The 15,675-nt window shown below is 44.9% G+C and overlaps 2 protein-coding genes across 3 annotated transcripts in view; one reads left to right on the forward strand and one right to left on the reverse strand.

Annotated features, from left to right (window-relative positions):
- DOCK11 (dedicator of cytokinesis 11) overlaps positions 1-15,675 on the forward strand; it is a 333,222-nt gene that overhangs the window by 298,241 nt on the left and 19,306 nt on the right. For both annotated transcript variants that reach the window (XM_040323688.1, XM_040323689.1), the window contains 3 exons: positions 6,289-6,499; positions 12,165-12,355; positions 13,665-13,765. In XM_040323688.1, coding sequence (XP_040179622.1) covers positions 6,289-6,499; positions 12,165-12,355; positions 13,665-13,765 — 503 coding nt within the window. The remainder of the gene's footprint in view (positions 1-6,288; positions 6,500-12,164; positions 12,356-13,664; positions 13,766-15,675) is intronic.
- Positions 13,452-15,675, reverse strand: part of LOC120913614 (interleukin-13 receptor subunit alpha-1-like) — a 292,879-nt gene continuing 290,655 nt past the window's right edge. The window contains exon 12 of the mRNA XM_040323690.1: positions 13,452-13,546. Coding sequence (XP_040179624.1) covers positions 13,501-13,546 — 46 coding nt within the window. The 3' untranslated portion in view covers positions 13,452-13,500. The remainder of the gene's footprint in view (positions 13,547-15,675) is intronic.

Here is a 15,675-nt window from a genome sequence, read left to right on the forward strand (position 1 = left end):
GGCCCTGTCGGCGGTATACATTCCGGGAGTTCTGAATTGGCAAGCCGACTTCCTAAGTCGCATGACTCTGGATCAAGGGGAGTGGTCTCTCCACCCGGAGGTGTTTCAGATCCTGTGCCAAAAATGGGGCACTCCAGACGTGGACCTTCTGGCGTCCCGTCTCAATCGGAAGGTACCACGGTTTGTGGCTAGGTCAAGGGACCCGTGGGCAGACGCGTCAGTGGCTCCCTGGGTCAATATCACCTGATTTACGCCTTCCCTCCTCTAAGGCTCCTACCCCGCCTGCTGCGCAGGGTGGAAGCCGAAGGTATTCCAACGATCCTGATCGCCCCGGATTGGCCGCGTCGCTCTTGGTACGCGGACCTGGTACGTCTGGTGACAGACGCCCCCTGGCGTCTGCCTCTGAGGGAAGATCTCCTGTCTCAGGGCCCGATCTTCCATCCTGCTTTACGGTCACTGGCTTTAACGGCGTGGCTGTTGAAAACCAGGTACTGAAGGACCGGGGCCTGTCGGGCCCGGTAATCTCTACCATGCTGCGTGCACGGAAGTCCACTTCTCGAAAAATTTACCATCGTACATGGAAAGCATACATCTCTATGTGTGAGGAGATGAAGTGGCACCCCCGTACTTACGTGGTGTCCCGGATCCTGCTGTTCCTACAGCGGGGAGTGGACCAGGCTCTTGCCTTGAGCACGATCAAGAGTCAGATTTCTGCTCAGGCTGTTTATTTTCAGCGTCCCTTGGCAGCGAATTCTTTGGTTCGCACGTTTGTGCAGGGGGTCCGGCATGTGGCCCCCCCGGTGCGCCCTCCGCTACCTTCTTGGGACTTGAACTTGGTCCTCTCGGCGCTTCAGCGTGCCCCCTTTGAGGACATTCGGGAGATCCCCTTGCTGACTTTGTCGCAGAAGGTGGTCTTTCTGGTAGCTATTACCTCTATCAGACGAGTGTCTGAACTGGCGGCCTTGTATTGCAAGGCCCCCTACTTGGTCATCCATCAGGATAAGGCGGTGCTGCGCCCGCAGCCCTCTTTTCTTCCGAAGGTCGTTTCGGCCTTTCACATTAACGAGGACATTGTTGTTCCATCATTATGTCCTCAGCCGAAGAACCCGAAGGAGGCCTCTTTACATTCTCTGGATGTGGTTCGGGCCCTTCGAGTTTACTTGTCGGCGACAGCTCCGTTCCGGAAGTCGGACTCGCTGTTCGTGTCTGTGTCCGGTCCCAGTAAGGGCCTGGCAGTCTCGTCGGCCACCATTTCCAGGTGGATCCGACAGGTTGTGCTTCAGGCCTACGCCCTGAAGGGGCGGGCGCCTCCCTTTCGGGTCATGGCGCATTCGACCAGGGCGATCGGGGCCTCCTGGGCTTCCGACACCAAGCCTCTGTGTTACAGGTGTGTAAGGCAGCGACCTGGTCGTCGTTCCACACTTTTTCAAAGTTTTATAAGGTGGATGTGAGTGCATCTTCTGATGCCTCCTTCGGCCGCAGGGTGTTACAGGCGGCAGTTTAAGGTTGGAGTTCCTCCGTTGAGTAACTCCGGTTTTGTTTGGGGTGTAACCTGTTTTTGCTGTGTTATTTTCCCACCCCTCGAATTTTTTTGACACTGCTTGGGGACGTCCCTAAGGTCAAAGGATGCTGTGTCCGTCTATGAACGAAAGAGAAAAAAGGATTTTTGTACTCACCGTAAAATCCATTTCTCTGAGTTCATAGACGGACACAGCACCCACCCCTCCTTTGTTTGTACTGCTTGTTACGAACTGAGGCTGCTAAAGCAGAGTGGGGGTTATGCCTGGGGGAGCCACGCCCCCTGGGAGGAGCGGCATGAAGGAAAGTTTTTAACACCTTAAGTGCTGTAGAATTCTGCCTAAATCTCCTGGTAGGAAGAAGCATAACCCTAAGGTCAAAGGATGCTGTGTCCGTCTATGAACTCAGAGAAATGGATTTTACGGTGAGTACAAAAATCCTTTTTTTCTCGTTGTTCTATGGGAGAAGGCGGCCCGCCGAGCTCCTCGGCGGCTTCATCCCTGAACTCGACGAGGAACTCGATGTGTTTGGCACGTCGAGTTCCTCGGCCGTGTGTACGAGGCCTGAGATTTTGTATTGTTGGTAACAAGCACAAACATATTCATCTAACCAGCAGAAGGAAATCTCTGGGTGATCGCAGAGATAATTTCATATAGATGTAAGAGGCATGTTTTTGTGGTTCAAGGCTGAGTACATTTGGTAGAATTGTACTTTCCCTGTGGTGTTTTTACCTGGTAACTTAAAGCACACTCATTTCTGTACGGAAGATGAGTCTCAAGTGGGCAATCATTTCAAGGGGAGACGAACCTTCCGATAACTTTTACTGCCAGTGCCACAGTAATGAACTCAATGAACCAGAGCAATTTTCATGTTTTTTTAGCCACAGATTCAGCAATAAATTTGTCATTACTTGGCCTACAGCAGTGTTACATACTGTATATTGGAGAACTTTATTGCAACAAACTAGCTTCCATTACTGGTTACTGCCTTCTAAAATTTATATATGTAAGTAAAGAATATAAACAACTTTGGCTAGTGATTAAAAAAACAGTATTAAACCCAAAAGTAAACATTTATTATATTGCAGCTTACCAATTCTTAGATGTGATGGCTGTATTCGTTTCCTTGTTTAGACTTTCTTTCTTCTATTTTCATCAGGTGATCAAGCCTGTAATGCCCTGTACACACGATCGGTATTTCCGATGGGTTAAAATCCGATGGAATTTTCCGTCGGAATTCCGTTCAAGCTGTCTTGAATACACACTGTCAGACCAAATTCCGATCGTCCAAAACACGGTGACGAGCCGAGAAAAATTAAGTTCAATGCTTCCGAGCATGCGTCGACTTGATTTGAGCATGCATGTTTTTCTCACACAGACGATCGGAATTTCCATCGGAAAAAACTAAAACATGTTCTATTTCTAGAGACTGGGTGAAACTCCTGCGCTGTCTTGGATAGGTGAATGGGGGAGAGGGGAATGTGGGACGTGAATGGGAACACTGCAGCAGACAAAGAAAGTCTATCCTAATTAGACAATAAAAGATAATTTGCAAAAGGTGATGATGTCTGCGCTGTGAATGATTACCACTGTGGGCAGGGGAGAGAGGAAGGTGAGGGGAAGGTGGGGGGGGGGAGAATTAAGGTTAAAGGGGGGGGGGGTTGAAGTCAGGTGGGTCTCTGGAGCAGTAATGAAATCACAAAAATGGTAGAGGTGCAGTTGAAAAGTGGTGATTAAATCAATATAAACTAGACAAAACTGTGCATATCACTGAAGAGGACTGAGAAAAAACTACAGTACATATATCTGACAGTCCCAAGTTAGATGGAAAAAAAGAACCAAAATCTAATTCCAAAAAGTGCTGTTGCAAGAAAGCATACTGAGTAAATAATCAAAAATAAAGTTCCAAAGCCAATGATGAATGAAGATGTGCGGGAAAATCAAATCCAAATGAATGAAGATGTGCGGGAAAATCAAATCCAAACAAGTGCGCCCACACCGTTAGTGATCCAAGCAGCTTACCTCCTGGTTATCATTCAACAACCCCAAAAATGGGTGCTCTGGCCTTTCATTTGGTGGGGATCTTCCTGGTGAGTCTCAGTAGTTGGTCATGTATGGAAAATATATAATAATAAAGATAATGTGGCGTGATGCTGGTATCACATAAATAAAACAAAGGGGGAGCTCTGTATAAGGTGGATGGAAACTCACACAACTTACACGCTGTGTAGAAATGGAGTGCTTGTCTCCACGAGCGCCAAGCTCGTCTCCCTAGATTCTCCTGCACAACTTTTCTTCCCTAGATGTCCGCGGAGCAGATGGCTCATGCGAAGGCAGAGGGGGTGGAGGAAGGAGAAGAAAGGGGGCACATCGCGTGATTCCGTATAAAAACAATTTAATTAAAGCATAAAACAATCTTAAAAGACTCACATGTAGCAGTCTGGTATCGGTTACATATCCTACAAGCGCCGCGCTCGTTTTTCCGTCCATCAGGTGCTGCTGCCAGTGCTTAGTGTCCCACACGTGTTCGTCACGTCACGTGACTTCATCTGGGGATCAGAGAGAGTGTCATTTTTTGCAGGTAGATAGAGCAGGCAGGCAGGCTAGTCAGTTAATGTTACAGTGTGTAGAGGATATATACATACCAGGTGTTGTACATATATTTATACACTGTATAGTTTAGCTAGATCAGTCCTTCTTAATTTACTGGCAGGCAGGAGTCTTGAAAAAAACAACCGTTTTTAAAACTTTTTTTTCCATTGATACATGTTCCCTGGGGCAAGACCCGGGTTCTCAAAGACGTTTTCACAGGCATACTATAGACACCCAGCAGGTACAATATTTAAAGGAATTTTTCATTTTTTTATTTTATTTAAGCATCATTAAAATCACTGCTCCTGAAAGAACAACCATTTTTAAAACTTTTTCCATTGATACATGTTCACTGGGGCAAGACCCGGGTTCTCAAAGACGTTTCACGACAATAACTTGCATATTAGGCTTTAAAATTAGCACTTTTGAATTCGAACGTTCGAGTGCCATAGACGTCAATGGGGTTCTAAATGTTTGCGCGAATGTTCGGTCCGTTCGAAGGTTCTTGTGCGAACCGAACGGGGGGGTGTTCGGCTCATCCCTAGTAATTAGACTAAACAGAATTACCATCCCTTTGGTATGCAGTTTGATCTAGAGCCATTCCTACAGGATTAAAATGTTTGTTTCACATATTTTATATGCTGGGAACAGTTATTTTTAGTGTTTAATTATATTTCTGTTTAGGAAGCAAAAAATATTTCGGCTGCTTCTATAAATCAGTTGTTAGTGTATAATTTTATTACTTTATTCATTAACCACTTGGCTCCCTTGGCCTTTTTCCACCTAAATCCTATTTAGTTTTGGTAAAGTCTTGGTTTAACCCATTGTGACTTTTAGCATTTGTTGTCTAACCTATATGTATTATGCATTGTTTGTTTGTTTTTTTGTTTGTTTTTTTTGGAACAGATAGGGCTTTAATATGGTAGGGCATTTGGTAAAAATATGTTTATTTCCTTATTTTTTTATTAGGAATAGTTAAAAAATGTAAAATAAATTGCAGTTTTCTTTCATTTTTACCAAAACAACATTTATTTATAAACACATATATTTACCCCAGAAAATCCACAAACCCTGCTAATTAAAATAATATCACATTGACCAGTCAAGGGATGAAAACTGACCACGCTAAAACAGATCAGCTTCTGTGCCTTGTGTGCTCAATTTAGAACAAAGATGAAAGGTAACTGGCAGGATCATCCAGGTACATCAGATGTAAATGAAAATGATAAAGACTATGGGCCAGATTCACGTACCTGGGCGCATCTTTGTGCGGGCGTAGCGTATCCTATTTACGCTATGCCGCCGCAACTTAGACAGGCAAGTGCAGTATTCACAAAGCACTTGCTCCGTTAGTTGCGGCGGCGTAGCGTAAATTGGCCGGCGTAAGCCCGCCTAATTCAAAGTAGGCTGGTAGGGGGCGTGTTGTATGGAAATAAATAGTGACCCCACGTAAATGACGTGCCTAACGAACGGCGCATGCTCAGTATCACGTTGAATTTTCTCCCTAAGTTACGCCGGCTCAATGATTAGTCGACGTAAACGTAACCTACGCCCATCCCCATTCACGTACGACTTACGCAAACGACGTAAAATACGACGCTGTTCCGACGTTTCCGACGTCCATACCTTAACATGGCTTACCCCTGCTTTATGAGGGGTAAAGTTACACCGGTCGTACGCCTTACGTAAACAGCGTATATTAATACGCCGGGCGCAAGTACGTTTGTGAATCGGCGTATCTAGCTCATTTGCATATTTATAATGGAAACGCCGAATGCGTCCAGCGTAACTATGCTCCCACGATACGCCGGCATAGGCAAGTTACGTCGGACAGCTGAAGCCATGTTTTTGGACGTATCTCGCTTTGTGAATCGGCGTAAAGATGCGACGGCGCACATTTGAAATTACGGCGGCGTATCTGGAGATACGCCGGCGTACATCGTTTATGAATCTGGCCCTATGATTGTTAAAATGCACATATGTGAACACACATATCGAAATATTTAGGGTAACATACATCTATCATCTAATGAAATGTGAGTTGGATTGTAACTGATTTGTAATTTGTTCATTCCAGAACATTTGGCAAATCCATAGTCCAATGGATATAACAAGCACTAATTTCCATTTCTACTTATAGATTTAGGTGCCAAGTATCTGCTTTGTTTCATCTTTCTAGGTGAATGTCAAGGATCTGGACCTGAAGGTTGCCCATATTCAGATTACCTATGTGAAGCCTTACTTAGAAGAGCAAGAGCTTTCTGATAGGAAAACCAACTTTGAGAAGAATCACAACATCACCAGATTTGTTTTTGAAACTCCATACACTCTCTCAGGGAAAAAACATGGAACTGTGGAAGAGCAGTGCAAGAAAAGGACAATTTTAACAAGTATGTATACTTAAGAATGAGCAAATTGCAAGTTAAAAATTGTGCATGCATGCATACTTACAAATCTGTTACCTTTTGCATTATCTATATTTCATATTTTCCATTAACCATATTGGCCAGATGGTTAAACAGCATTAGTGTGAGGTGATACCCCACAAGAAGTTCTCTGTATTGTTAACTTGGAATGAAAAAAAAATAAAAAATAGTTCCACTTTAAGCAAGAATCTGATTTACCTGTTGTTGAAAGCCACTAAAAGTTTGAGCTTCTTTCCTTTTCTCCTGTTTACTGATTTGTTCCCAGGGCATCCAGATAAAATGAATGTCTCTGTGGTCTGTGAAAACAGAGCATTTCCAATATCTTTATTTAAAGGGGTTGTAAAGGATTTTTTTTTTTCATAATAAGCACCCTTAACCTGCAGACATTCCTCTTTTCACTTCCTCATTGTTCGTTTTTGCTCAGAAGTTGCTCTATTTCTTCTCTGTTCTGTTCACTTCCTGCTTGTCTGATTTTACTGACCACCGTGATGGGAGGCTTTACTGCGGTGGTCAGTAACGTGCTAACCCCCTCCTGGGAACTACATCTGTGTGGCAGGACGCTCTCTACGTGTTAGAGACTTCAAGGAGGTGTAAATTACTGGTTGTGCCGCAATTCAAACTGGGAAATGTAGTTCTTACATGAACGAGCGAAGCAAACCAGGAAGTGAATGAGAGAACAGAAACTAGAACACCGGAGGTGATATAGATGAAGGAATTTAATAGGTATTTAATCATTACACTATTCTGTCTGTCTACCTTGCAGACATTAATTTTAGGCAAATTGTTTTTTTCCTTTAGTGACCCTTTAAGCTTCAATCCAGTATACTTTATTTGTTAAACAGACCTAGTCTATTCTGTCCTGTTGTAGTCAATCTGTAACCTGTGAGACAATCATGCTGGAGGGATCCATGGGCCAAATTCTCAAAAGAGATACGCAGACTTAACTCCAGTTTTCTAAATTTACACGGCGCGTATATTTCCGCACGATCGTCAAAACGACTTAAGCAAACATTTCCGTATTTTCAGCCGTACTTAAATTAGTTACACCTGCGCATCCCCGGGCGCAAATTACGCTAGGCTCGCCGCTGTTTTTGATAGGCAAAGATGCAAATGAGGGAGTTAGGGCGATTCTCAGAATTAAGTGTGTGTGCCGTATTTTCCGCCCTGTGCGCACCTGTTAGTTTTTCTGACTAAATTTTCACATTATAAAACCAGCCCTAATTTTACACATGCTGTGGAAGGGTTTGCTGTAGGTAGTGACTAGAGCTTAGAGCTATAGTTGTGAAGGTTATTTTTGGAAAAATGCCAGGACCAGCTATGATTGTGACGGCACTTGCTGCCTTACAGGCACAAAGGAAGAGGAGGGCACAGAGGAGGAGGATGAGGGCACAGGCGTGGGTTTATCGTCCACGGCGTGATATTTGGCAAATGCCAGATTATGAGGTGATTGGCAACTACCGTTTTGATAGGGAGGCCATCCTGGAGATCACCCAACTTCTTCATGAGGATCTTATCACCCCAACCCTACGTTCCCATGCCCTGACACCTCTCGAAAAAGTGATGGCAACCCTCCATTTTTTAGCGAGTGGCTCATTCCAGCGTGCATCTGGAGGTGTGGCTGGGATGGTGCAGTCATCAATGAGCAAATGTGTCCATCAGGTGGTCCCTGCCATACTGCGGCGCATGACCAACCAGTTTGTCATGCCCACCCAGGAGGACCAGCGTGTGCAAGCCATGACAGACTTTTATAACATTGCTGGCTTTCCAAGGACCATCGGGGCGATAGACTGCACCCATGTGGCACTACAGCCCCCCCATGATACTGAACACCTGTTCAGAAATAGGAAAGGCTGGCATTCGATAAACGTACAGGTTATCGTAGATGCACATGGCCTCATCTGGCACGTTTGTGCCAAGTTTCCAGGCTCGTGCCACGATAGTTACATCCTACGGCAGACCAAGATCTACAAAGACTTGGAGATGAACGTTTATGGAGACAGCTGGCTGATTGGTGAGTGACATTGGTGTCAGGTATGCCCCCCCCATGATGCAGACATCACAAGGGGCACATGCATGACTAATATCCTCCTGTCTTTTCCCTTACAGGTGACTCAGGATATGCGTTGGGACCCCACCTGATGACCCCCTTTAGGAACCCCCAAACACCCGGAGAACGGAAATTCAATGAGGTGCACATCCAGACCCGGGCAATAGTAGAGCGGACTTTTGGCCTTCTCAAGTCCAGATTTAGATGCCTTGACAAGACTGGGGGTACACTCTTGTATTCCCCAGACTTTGTCTGCCAAATTATTGGGGCATGTTGCATCCTCCATAATTTTGCTTTGAGAAGGGGCCTGCATGTGGAGATATGTCCTGACCTAACCCCCCACCCAGGCAATCCCCCCCCCCCAAACCCCTCTACCCAGACTGCTGAGGGCCAGGTAATAAGGAGACAACTGTCTGAAGGCATCTTTGCCCAGTAAATGGACCCTAATTATCTTTTTGTTTTTGCTTTGCCCAGAATAAATCACAGAGATTATGTGACCTTTAAATATTTTCTTTGCACATAAAATGCACATTACTTATATGCCAATGAGAATGTTTTTTTTTTTTGTTACAAAACGCACATTAATTATCTCACAATGAGAATGCATGAATGCACGTCACTGTGGTCCCTAGCACAGACACATCACATGCACATCGAATTGGATTAGATCCAAGTACCCCCCCCCTTTGGTACTTGGGAGCAGTAACGCCCCGCCACGGCTCCAATTATGTCACTGTGCATTCATACACCATTCAGGAACCTAGGATGACTTCTCCCTGGTCCTGGGGATCCATACTCCACCAAAACTGAGGGTGACACCCTTATGATTTCAGGAATGCCACCCCCCCACATTCACACATCATTCACACACATAAACCAAATCATAAGTACAGTAGCAAAAAAATACAAAAAAAAATCAAAAGTACCCCTGCAAATTAAGGATGTTGCCGAGTGCTCCTTCTGGGCTGCCCACGGCCACGGGCACGGCCACGGGGACGGCCACGGCCGACTGGGGGATCTTCACCGGGGGGGGGGGGGGGCTGTGCAGGGGAGGGACTATTTTCAGGGGGGGGTCTGTGCAGGGGAGGGAGTATTTTCAGGGGGGGGTCTGTGCAGGGGAAGAAGGAGCCTCCCCTGGTGTCTGTCCTGCTGGCCTTCCCTCCAAGGCAACGGCTATCCTTGTCAGACAGGAAGTAATGTCAACCGTATTGGCCTGCACAGCCCGGGTATTGGCCTGCACAGCCTGGGTGAGGGCAGTCACCTCCTGGGCCACACCTGTTGTGGCGTTCCTCAGGTCCCACAAACAGGTGATGACCCCCACGGAGTTGGTGGCCACGTCACCCAGTGACTCCCTCATTGCACCCAGGCTGCGCTCCACCTTGGTCATTGTTTTTTGGATTGCAGACAGACTGCGGGTCTGCCGGACATTGTCCCTCAACAGACTGACCGGCAGACGCACCAACCCCCCCCTGTTTTCCGGGGTCGGCCTCCTACTTGCCCCTGAGGCTTGTGGCCTTGGAGGAGGAGTTGGAGTGAGCCATGGGTGCTGCTGCATGTTGGAGGAGGGTTGGAAGGGGCGACCCATGATGGTGGCCTGACTGCTGGGCGCCTGTGGGGTTCCCTCAGGGGATGACTCAAAGGTCATATCTTGGCCCATCATTATTTCCTGCCCAATCACAATATTGTCATCTTCCTCCCCCTCATCCTCCTCCCACTCAACATCCAAATTAGGGGAGTTGTGGGCACTCCCCTCCCATGGCGAATCCTGCCCTTCTTGGGACTCTGCATCAGCCTGTCTTGGGGGTGGTGCAGCAGCCTGCCCTGATGGGCCAGCAACCTCCTGACCTGATGGGCCAGCAACCTCCTGACCTGATGGGGCTGCCACCTCCTGGGCTGATGGGGCTGCCACCTCCTGGGCTGATGGGGCTGCCACCTCCTGGGCTGATGGGGCTGCCACCTCCTGGGCTGATGGGGCTGCCACCTCCTGGGCTGATGGGGCTGCAACCTCCTGGCCATCTGGGGAGGACACAAAACAATCACAGGTTGTTGGATCCACACACTTGGCACATCTTCCCTTCCCCCACCCACACATGCTAATCACCAGATAGAAATTCTAAAAAATTACCTGTCCTCATAAGAGGATCATTGTCAAAGCCAGGCAGGCCCACCACCTGCTGTGGGTGGAAACACTGGGCCACTGCCCATTCCTCCTCACTCATCCTGACTGGGCAGGGTCCCCCTCCTCCAGTGCCCCTGGTATGGGCATGCAGCGTTGCCAGCTTGTTCCGGGACACGCTCCTCAAGTCATTAATTTTTTTTGAACTCCAGCGATGGTCCTGGTCTCCCCCCCCCGCCGCATTGATCCGATCGGTGATCTTTTGAAGGATCTCCTGCCTCCAGGCGGGGGTGGTGTTGTGGCTCTCAGGGCCATGGAGAAATCGCCCAAATTTAATGACGCCCTGAGCAAGTATATGCTTCTCTGCCAGGGTAAAATTAAGCTTCCTGCGCTTGGGAGCCATGACAGACAACACCCAGCAACAGGGAACTCACCCAAAAAACAAACAACAATACACACACACAACAAAGAAAATACAAACAAGCAAAAATAAAAAATATACAGACAGCTACTATAAATTCAAAAACAAACAGGCAAAAAAGGAAAACAAAAAATATAAACACACCAAAAAAAAAACACTTATCAAAAACAAACAGGCAAACAATCAAAACAAAGAACAAATTAGCAAAAACAAACACCAACTATACCCTCCAACTCCACAAACACTTTTCTCACAAACAAATCTTACCAACAAACACTGACAAACGTTCAAAGCAGAAGCAACTTGCTTTAGGAAGGGAACACAGGGAAATACTTTTGCAATAGAAGTCTGTTTGACTGGGGCTATTTAGACACAGGGCGATCTTCAAACTAAGTACGCTTGGCCTTTTACCTATCTCACTGATTGCGCTGACCAAAGTTCTGCACATGCGCAGTGAGGTCCAGATTCGTGCGCGCATGCGCAGTACGGCCGGCACTTCATTTGCATGGGGTCACGGCTCATTACAATGAAGCACGCCCACTTCATTCCCACTTGCCATAACCACGCCTTACGCATTGAAACTTAAGTTAAGGATGGCGCAATTTTGTGCGCAAATGCACTGAGAATACGGTACTTACGACACCAACTTAGGGCGCCGTAACTTAAATGACATAAGTTAGATAATCCTACATTTACACAGGTTTTTGAGAATTTGGCCCCATGTTTCTTGTTTCTCTTTTACCTTCCCTTTGACTGTTCTAATGTAAAAGGCCTTATGAAATTGTTTGGGGACTTGAAAGTTCAAACATCAAATCCCATTTACCTCCCGCCCCATAGTGGTTGTAAAAGCTGTTGGAGAAAAAAAAACATAATTAATAAAATCAGTGACATTTAACAAATTTCAAAGGTTTGTATTCAATGGTTTCACCAAGTTTATTTTTACTTTTCTACAACAAATAATTTCCAAACTAATTTATTGCACTTGAGGTCTACAAAAATATTTATTTTATAAATCAGTTTATGTGCGTGATTTTTTTCCCCCCAGCATCCAATTCTTTTCCATATGTAAAGAAGCGAATCCCAGTCATCTATGAGCATCAGGTGGATCTGAAGCCCATTGATGTGGCTATTGATGAGATAAAGGAGAAGACGGCGGATTTGCAGAAGATCTGCTCTACAGTTGATGTGGATATGATTCAGTTGCAGCTAAAGTTACAGGGTTGTGTATCTGTGCAGGTAACCATGTTTGCAATTAATTGAGCTTAACAAATTAAATCAATATAAAGAGTTACAGTAATGTCAGCTCATAAAAGGTGAAGAAAATGTTACTCTGATCAGATAGGAGCCAGTTAAAAGGGTTGTAAAGGCAGAAGATTTGTTTTATCTTATTGCATTGTATTCATTAAGATAACAAGCCTTCTGTGTGCAGCAGCCCCCCCCAGCCCCCCTAACACTTACCTTAGGTCCCTCTCTCTCCAGTGATGTCCACGAGTCCCTCGGCCGTCCGAGGATCTCCTTCCTGATTGACTGAGACACAGCAGCGGCACCATTGGCTCCCGCTGCTGTCAATTAGCGCCAGCTAGCCAATCAGGGAGAGATGGACAGAGCCAGGTTGGGGCTCCATGTCTGAATGCACACAGGGAGCTGTGACTTGGCTCGGGTGCCCCCATAGCAAGCTACTTGCTGTGGGGGGCACTGGACAGGAGGGAGGGGCCAGCATCGCACAGCAAATAATTTTTTCCAAACTATATTGAAATGTCATAAATTAACATTTCATTCACATCTAGCAGCCGCAGCAGCAGTGTGATGCGGTGGATTGCTTTCCCTCGATCTTCACTGAAAAAACAATATTGCATGCTCTAAGGTTTTTCAGCCTACCCTCAATGCAGTGGTGTAAATTGGACTAATAGGAAAAAAGGCATTTGCTTTGTCTACTGTATATTTTGGGAATAGGCATAGCTGCTGAAAACAGTCCCAACACACCTGGTGTAATTGAGACTTAAAGCATAACTGTACTGTAGGGTTACCTGCTATAGGTCCATTCTCCTTTGGTACCACCCCCTCCCCAAAGTCTGATGCCCCGTACACACGCTCCGGATTTCCGACGGGAAAAAGTCAGTCGGGAATCCCAACGGGAAAAAAAGAGAGCTAGTTCTCTTTTTTTTTGCCGGCGGGTTTGGCAGTTTTCCCATCTAAAAAACTGTGAGGGAACATAAACACAGCTGGGATTCCCGGCCAAAAAATCTTCTCGCAGTTTTCCCGTCGGAAAACCCGGTCGTGTGTACGGGGCATTACAGTTACCTGGTTATTGCTTGTAGATAATCGCTGGGAGCTGCCCAGCCTCTTTCTTGGAAGTCTTTTGTTGGGGTGAGGTTGGACTTCTATGCCTCTTCTATGCATGGACAACCACTCTCCATGTATTCCATCCTGGGAGAAGAAAGATGGGAGATAGAAAGTTTCTTACTTATAGAAACGTATATGATAGATGTCTATGATATTTACTGATGCAATGGTTTTTTTTTGTTTGTTTTTTTACTATATATAGGTGAATGCTGGTCCTTTAGCATATGCTAGGGCATTCCTTGATGACAGCCAGTCCAGCAAACATCCCAGCAAAAAGGTCAAAGAGTTGAAAGACATATTTAAGTATGTATTTATTATATCAGTCATTATAACTGCATACTATAAATACACAGAACTAGACTGAAAATCTACATGCAAAGTATGCTTTGATATAAAAGGGGGGTTCCTTCCTCCTTTTTTATGTCCTTCTTCACTTCCTTTATCTAAGGAATATAGAACTCAAGTTTGATTGGGGCCTTTTCGTGTATTACAAAAATCATATTACAAAACTCTAGCACTCTACCCTATTATCCAACAAACTGTGTCTATCGAATCTGCGGTTGAATGTGGCTAACCTAACTCTATTAGTCCAAGATTATTCGACATAGAGAGAAAAGATTTGACATTATAGAGACATGAAGATTCGACAAAGCAGCTAAAAACATACGATCGCCACAAACGGACATTTATGAATCTTCTTAAAACATTCAACGGACACCATAAGCCTTCAATGACAGATTCTCGAATGAATGCATTTAACGAAACAAAATAGATAAAAACGAATTTCGGGAGTAACTAAATTAATACATTTTTCGGACCAAAACGAAATTCCGAAATCAAATATTTCAGTGGGCACATGTCTAATATATAGTAAAGCAGTTCCATCTGTATACATTTTTCAAAGATATGTGGAAGTTGCACATTAGGAAGTTATATCTACTGTATATTGTGTGCTTGTATGTGTAGTAATACATACAGTGGGGATCAAAAGTTTGGGCACCCCAGGTAAAAAATTGTATTAATGTACATAACGAAGCCAAGGAAAGATGGAAAAATCTCTAATCTCCAAATGGGCATCAAATTACAGATTAGACATTCTTATAATATGTCAAAAAAGTTAGATTTCCATAATTTACACTTTCAAAATTACAGAAAACAAAAAAATGGTGTCTGCAAAAGTTTGGGCACCCTGCAGAATTTAGAGCATGCACTGCCCCCTTTGCAAAGCTGAGACATGCCAGTGTCATGGATTGTTCTCAATCATCGTCTGGGAAGACCAGGTGATGTCAATCTCAAAGGTTTTAAATGCCCAGACTCATCTGACCTTGCCCCAACAATCAGCACCATGGGTTCTTCTAAGCAGTTGTCTAGAAAACTGAAACTGAATATAGTTGAGGCTCACAAAGCTGGAGAAGGCTATAAGAAGATAGAAAAGCGTTTTCAGATGTCAATATCCTCTATTCGGAATGTATTTTAGAAATGGCAGTCATCAGGAACAGTGGAACTTAAAGCAAGATCTGGAAGACCAAGAAAAATATCAGACAGAACAGCTCGCAGGATTGTGAGAAAAGCAATTCAAAACCCTTGTTTGACTGCACGATCCCTCCAGAAAGATCTGGCAGACACTGGAGTTGTGGTACACTATTCCACTATAAAGAGATACTTGTACAAATTTGGTCTTCATGGAAGAGTCATCCACTATAAAGAGATACTTGTACAAATTTGGTCTTCATGGAAGAGTCATCAGAAGAAAACCTCTTCTACGTCCTCACCACAAAAATCAGCGTTTGAACTTTGCAAATGAACATATAGACAAGCCTGATGCATTTTGGAAACAAGTTCTGTGGACCGATGAGGTTAAAATATAACTTTTTGGCCGGAATGAGCAAAGGTACATTTGGAGAAGAAAGGGCACAAAATTTAATGAAAAGAACCTCTCTCCAACTGTTAAGCATGGGGGTGGATCAATCATGCTTTGGGGTTGTATTGCAGCCAGTGGCACAGGGAACATTTCACGAGTAGAAGGAAAAATGGATTCAATAAAATTTCAGCAAATTTTGGATGGTAACTTGATGCCATCTGTGAAAAAAGCTGAAGTTAAAGAGAGGATGGCTTCTACAAATGGATAATGATCCTAAACACATCTCAAAATCCACGGGGGATTACATCAAGAGGCGTAAACTGAAAGGTTTTGCCATGGCCTTCACAATCTC

The sequence above is a fragment of the Rana temporaria genome, chromosome 9, assembly GCF_905171775.1.
Source record: "Rana temporaria chromosome 9, aRanTem1.1, whole genome shotgun sequence".
NCBI lineage: Eukaryota > Metazoa > Chordata > Amphibia > Anura > Ranidae > Rana > Rana temporaria.